Source organism: Myotis yumanensis, unplaced genomic scaffold (genome assembly GCF_028538775.1).
Source record: "Myotis yumanensis isolate MYYU_CA2020_CCGP unplaced genomic scaffold, mMyoYum1.0.hap1 SCAF_2, whole genome shotgun sequence".
Lineage (NCBI taxonomy): Eukaryota > Metazoa > Chordata > Mammalia > Chiroptera > Vespertilionidae > Myotis > Myotis yumanensis.
Genome location: NW_027223753.1, coordinates 24,983,641 through 24,989,146, shown reverse-complemented (window position 1 = coordinate 24,989,146; position 5,506 = coordinate 24,983,641). Strand labels below are relative to the sequence as shown.

The window sequence follows — 5,506 nt, the reverse complement described above, 5'->3', positions numbered from 1 at the left end:
CGAGCTCTGGGCGGCCGGGCCGAGCGGCGGGCGGGCGCGGGGGGCGGGGGCCGGGGCCGGGGGGAGGGAGGCAGCTCCGCGGGCAGCCAATGGGCGGCGGGTGGGGTGGGGCTCCGGAGCGCTGAGCGGGTCGAGGCTTTAAGCCGGCGGAGCGCGGCAGCAGGGCCCGCAGACGGAGCGAAGCGGCGGCGGCGGCGCGGCGCAGGGCGCGGGGCGGCATGGCCACCACCGCGCAGTACCTGCCGCGGGGCCCCGGCGGCGGAGCTGGGGGCACCGGACCGCTTATGCACCCGGACGCCGCGGCGGCGGCAGCGGCGGCGGCCGCCGAGCGGCTGCACGCGGGGGCCGCGTACCGCGAAGTGCAGAAGCTGATGCACCACGAGTGGCTGGGCGCGGGCGCGGGCCACCCCGTGGGCCTAGCGCACCCCCAGTGGCTACCGACGGGAGGAGGCGGCGGCGGCGACTGGGCTGGCGGTCCGCACCTGGAACACGGCAAGGCAGGCGGCGGCGGCACCGGTCGAGCCGACGACGGTGGCGGCGGCGGTTTCCACGCACGCCTGGTGCACCAGGGGGCGGCCCACGCGGGCGCGGCATGGGCTCAGGGCGGCACGGCGCACCACTTGGGCCCGGCTATGTCGCCGTCGCCAGGGGCCGGCGGGGGCCACCAGCCTCAGCCGCTCGGGCTGTACGCTCAAGCGGCCTACCCGGGGGGCGGCGGCAGCGGCCTGGCCGGGATGCTGGCGGCGGGCGGCGGTGGCGCGGGACCGGGCCTGCACCACGCGCTGCATGAGGACGGCCACGAGGCGCAGCTGGAGCCGTCGCCTCCACCGCACCTGGGTGCCCACGGACACGCACACGGACATGCACACGCCGGAGGCCTGCACGCGGCGGCGGCGGCGCACCTGCACCCGGGCGCGGGAGGCGGCGGCTCGTCGGTGGGCGAGCACTCGGACGAGGACGCGCCCAGCTCCGACGACCTGGAGCAGTTCGCCAAGCAGTTCAAGCAGCGGCGCATCAAGCTGGGCTTCACGCAGGCCGACGTGGGGCTGGCGCTGGGCACGCTGTACGGTAACGTGTTCTCACAGACCACCATCTGCCGCTTCGAGGCCCTGCAGCTGAGCTTCAAGAACATGTGCAAGCTCAAGCCGCTGCTCAACAAGTGGCTGGAGGAGACCGACTCGTCCAGCGGCAGCCCCACCAACCTGGACAAGATCGCGGCGCAGGGCCGCAAGCGCAAGAAGCGCACGTCCATCGAGGTGGGGGTCAAAGGCGCGCTCGAGAGCCACTTTCTCAAGTGTCCCAAGCCCTCGGCGCACGAGATCACGGGCCTGGCCGACAGCCTGCAGCTGGAAAAGGAGGTGGTGCGCGTCTGGTTCTGCAACCGGCGGCAGAAGGAGAAGCGCATGACCCCCGCGGCCGGAGCCGGCCACCCACCCATGGACGACGTTTACGCACCCGGCGAGCTGGGACCGGGCGGGAGCGGTGCGTCGCCTCCCTCCGCGCCCCCGCCGCCCCCGCCGGCCGCGCTGCACCACCACCACCATCACACACTGCCGGGCTCGGTGCAGTGACCCGCGCGGGCCGGGTCCCTGCTGGCGCGCGGCGAGGCGCCGCGCGGCCTGTACTCTTTTTGTTCGGTTGCTTTGGATTTTACAAAAAGCCCAGAAACTTTAGAACAAAACCAAACACCCGACGACCTTCTCCGGCGAGCGGCGAAGAGGACGGATAGGCTGCGTCGCCCGAACCCCGGAGAGAAAAGGGAAGATCCGGACCGCGCCAACTCACCCGGGGCATCCTGCCCGCCGCCTGCTCCCTGTTCCCATTCCCTCGACGACCCCCATCCCTGCCCCCCGGGGCTGTTCGGGGCCGGATCCCGGCAGCGGCCTCCCCACAGCGACAGGTAACGCGGTACGGGGTTAGGAATTCCCCGGGAGAGAGGGCGAAGAGAGAAGGGTTCCCCATCCCCTCTCCCCGGCGCGGATACCCGAGCCTGCGGATCGAGAGTGGGGGACTGTCACTTTATTCGCTTGATGCCTCTTCTCTCCCAAGAGGATGCGCCCCATTCCCCTGATCCTTCCTCCGGGCTCGGTTTTTTACGGTTTTTATTTATTCATGGAGCCTCTTGGCTCCTAGGGTCCTTCTAACTCCGCCCGCGCCCTTAATTTAAATCGCTGTATACTGTATTTATCGGGGCCCCGGAGGGGAGGCCGCGAGAGCCGCGTCTGTGTATAAAAGCAGGAAATTGCCAAAGCTTTAATCTAGCCTAATTTATTTTTTCCTCTTACCGTCCCAGCCCTATCCCAAAAGAGCAAAACAAAACAAAAAAATAACACAAAAACTAACAAAAAAAATTTTGAGTGCTCATTTTCGTTTCGTTTTATCCGAGCTCCAACTCGGTTCCGGCCACGCTGTGGGGGTCTGCGCTCCCACCCACACCCCGGATGGCAAGGGGCTTCGGCCCCGCTGCAGACCGACCACCGCACAGCAGGGCCCCAGCTCCCCGCGGGGCCCTGCCCTCCTGGCCACAAACAAATGAAACTTGGAAAAGTTGGAGGTATTTTTTAACCAGCTGTAGAAATAAGCCGTTCCCTGAGAGCCTTCTGCCTGAGTCCCTGCAGCTTCCGTCTGCTCCCTTCGCAGCCCCCTGGGAGGTGGGAGGCTGGGAGAGAAATTCCCCTAGTTTGGGGTGAGGTGGGAACCATGTAAATATGTGAGATATGTACACACTGGCGGGGAGAAGAAACATTTTGTGCTTGATTTTTATTTTTGGTTTTCCGGGTTGCCCTCCGTCCCCATCCTACAGGATTTTGTACACCGACTAATCCGAAAAAGATATTTTAATATGATTTCCAGATTTCTGACCCGTCTCTATTTATTTTCTGGATGTGTCTGGAGCTTCCCCCTCCTCCATTTCTTGTTTCGTTTGTTACAGTTTGAATTTAAATTTTATTTTTTTTATTTTTTGGAACAATGTTTCGGTGCATTCTCTTTGTATCTTTATTGCAAAAAAAAAATAACAAGTAGACTGGGAAGTTCCCTTTATATTTATGTTATAGTAAATATTTTATTACTCACATAAACATGTACCCCAGGGCTGTGTCCTGTCCTCTTTACTACCAGGGCTGGGTGGGTTTGTGGGTAAAGTGTTGGGATCCCCTGGCTCACCTCCCCTAAAGTCTTGGCCTTGCTATTGTAGAGAAAGGTAACCGCAACAACCCTTTTTCCAGGCCAGTATCAGGACCTCCTGTTACCTGGGCCACAGTTGGGCCCCTGCCTCAGGTGAGTGAGTTTAGGAAGATGAAGCTGCCTGAGTCCCCTCCCATAAACAGACTATCCTGAGACCAGACCTGAGCCAGGACAGTGAACCGCAGGCACCACGCTGAATTGGGGTCAGCGTTCCTCAGGCACAACTCCACTGCTCTTCTTACCCAAGGAAGAAACCGACCTGGACCTGGACCCTTAGCCTGGCGTCTTTGTATCCCCCACCCCAACCCTGATTTTGGTTTCATTTTGCACTCCCAAGTGTGGGGCCTGGGCCAATGTCACCATTCCGAGTCCTGGGGCAGCTGGAAGCTGGCTCAGGTCCCACCAGCCCATCCCAGCTGGCTCTCCAACCGCAAGCATAATGGTACTTAAACCTACTTGGACTCACTGGCGGTTCCTGCAGTGGTCCTTCGTGGGCTGAGTGGGCCTAGGGAGGGAGCCCTACCTGTTTGCTTCGACAAAGGCTTCTCAGCAAACAAACCACCTGCCTCAACTTTTCCTGCAGAAGAGTGGGGGCATAAACAACTGTACCACCAAAAACTCTGCCGTCTCCTCTCTAGGGATGGACACCCAAGGACCGCTCCCCACCCCCTACCCCCATCCAGGCAGGGATGCATATGCCTATGGGAGGACTCCACAGTGTGCAATCAGGACCTGGGTGGAGGGCACAGACATCCTCAAACATCCCCTTCTCGATCCTTCAGCAGCAACACGCCCCCTCCCCAGAGTCAGGGTGGTGGAGGCAGATCAGTGTTCCAGGCCCGAAGCTCAAAACTACCTGTGTCCCAGCCAAGACCTTCCTTTAAAACAACTCTTTTTAAAAATACGAATAAAACAGCTCTGTTTTCTCCCTTCTTTCTTTTCCCTTCTCAAGAGAAACTATACCAGGTTTCTTTTACTCTGCATGGAGACAAAGCTTGAAGCCACAATTGCTTGACTGGGGAGAAAGTTGTGACCCCAGTGAGGGTGTATGTGTGGGCCCTCTCCCACCAGGGACAAGCTGCCAACTCCCAAGCCTGTGAGAGCCGACTGCATCTAGGGTGTCCAGAGAGGTGCTCCCTGGCCCCAGAGTTGGGGGTCCCTGCCAGGCCGGGGTCTCAGGGTGATTGTGCCATACGGAGAATTCTGGTGACTTTCTGGGCTCTGCCTCTCAATCTTAGGAGAATTGTCTCCGCAAGTACAAAGTTCTCAAATGTCAAACCTCTCCCTCTGCTCCTTATTTTTTCTCCCACTTTCACTCCAGCCTAGTGAGCAATTAGCCCTGTAATTGGCACCCGTGTCCCAGCCGGTCCCCATACTGGCAAGCCAGTGAGCCTCCCCATGCTTCTTAAAGAAGTAGCCAGGAATTTCTGGGCCAGTGAGGTGACAGCATGGCCCAGAGCATCAGGCCACCCTAGCTTGGCCTCTCATTTCCTGCTCCACAAAGTACGGAACTTCGAAGCAGTCACACTCCCTCCTTACATCTCCATTCCTGGATTTGTCCCACCCTCAGGGCCCTGAAATGGAAGCACATGGAGCTGGCTCAGCACGCCGCCCTGAGCCTCAGCAGGTTTGGAGGTTGGAAAGAGTGACTGGGAAGACAGGGGTCTTTCACTGGCCTCTGCCTGCAGCTGACACCAATTGATTGATTGATTTCCCAATTATCTGCTTAATCCTGTACAAGAGGGTGGATTTATTATTTAAGCAAGTCAACTCAAAAACAGCAAAACAATGCGGCCTCCCAAGAACCAGCAGCAGCTGACGAGTAGAACAAAAAGATGAAAAGAAAGTAGAAAAGGGGACGGAAGAAAATCTTCCACTTTGTGAGGTTTTTGCTTAATGAGACACCAGCCTGGGGCAGCTACCCAGGAACCAACCCCTGGTCACTGAAGGCCCCCCTGGCTCCTTCCCCGTCTCTGGCCTGGGATGAGGGTAGGAACCATAGCACATTTGACTATTAAGGAAAAGCCATAGGCAGAGAAATATTTTACCCTGGAGTCTTACTCCCTGAATAGAGTTTAGGAAAGACAGTCCCCTGTGAGCTTGACCGAGCCGCTACTCCATCCCATGCGTATGTGGATCTACCTGCTCATTCCTGAGAGCCTCAGCCTTCCTTTCGTTCTAGAGGGGGAGAAGTCCCTAGCAGCAACCTTCGAGGAAGCCCACGCTTTCCCGAGCTGCTTCAGAATTTTCTGATCCCATCTTCCTTCCTCATGTGAACAACATTACGTTCTATGATCATGTGGCCACATGTTCTGTTAGA

At 59.0% G+C, this 5,506-nt stretch overlaps 1 protein-coding gene across 1 annotated transcript; it reads left to right on the top strand.

Annotated features, from left to right (window-relative positions):
- Positions 1-218: 218 nt before the first annotated feature.
- POU3F1 (POU class 3 homeobox 1) lies at positions 219-3,075 on the top strand. Its single transcript, XM_070403256.1, has one exon. The coding sequence runs from the start codon at positions 219-221 to the stop codon at positions 1,569-1,571; it is 1,353 nt and encodes a 450-aa protein (XP_070259357.1). The 3' UTR covers positions 1,572-3,075.
- The last annotated feature ends 2,431 nt before the right edge of the window (positions 3,076-5,506 follow it).

Bases quoted from the DNA above. Each gene is read 5' to 3' on its own strand.
- POU3F1 (XM_070403256.1), top strand. From the start codon at position 219: ATGGCCACCACCGCGCAGTACCTGCCGCGGGGCCCCGGCGGCGGAGCT.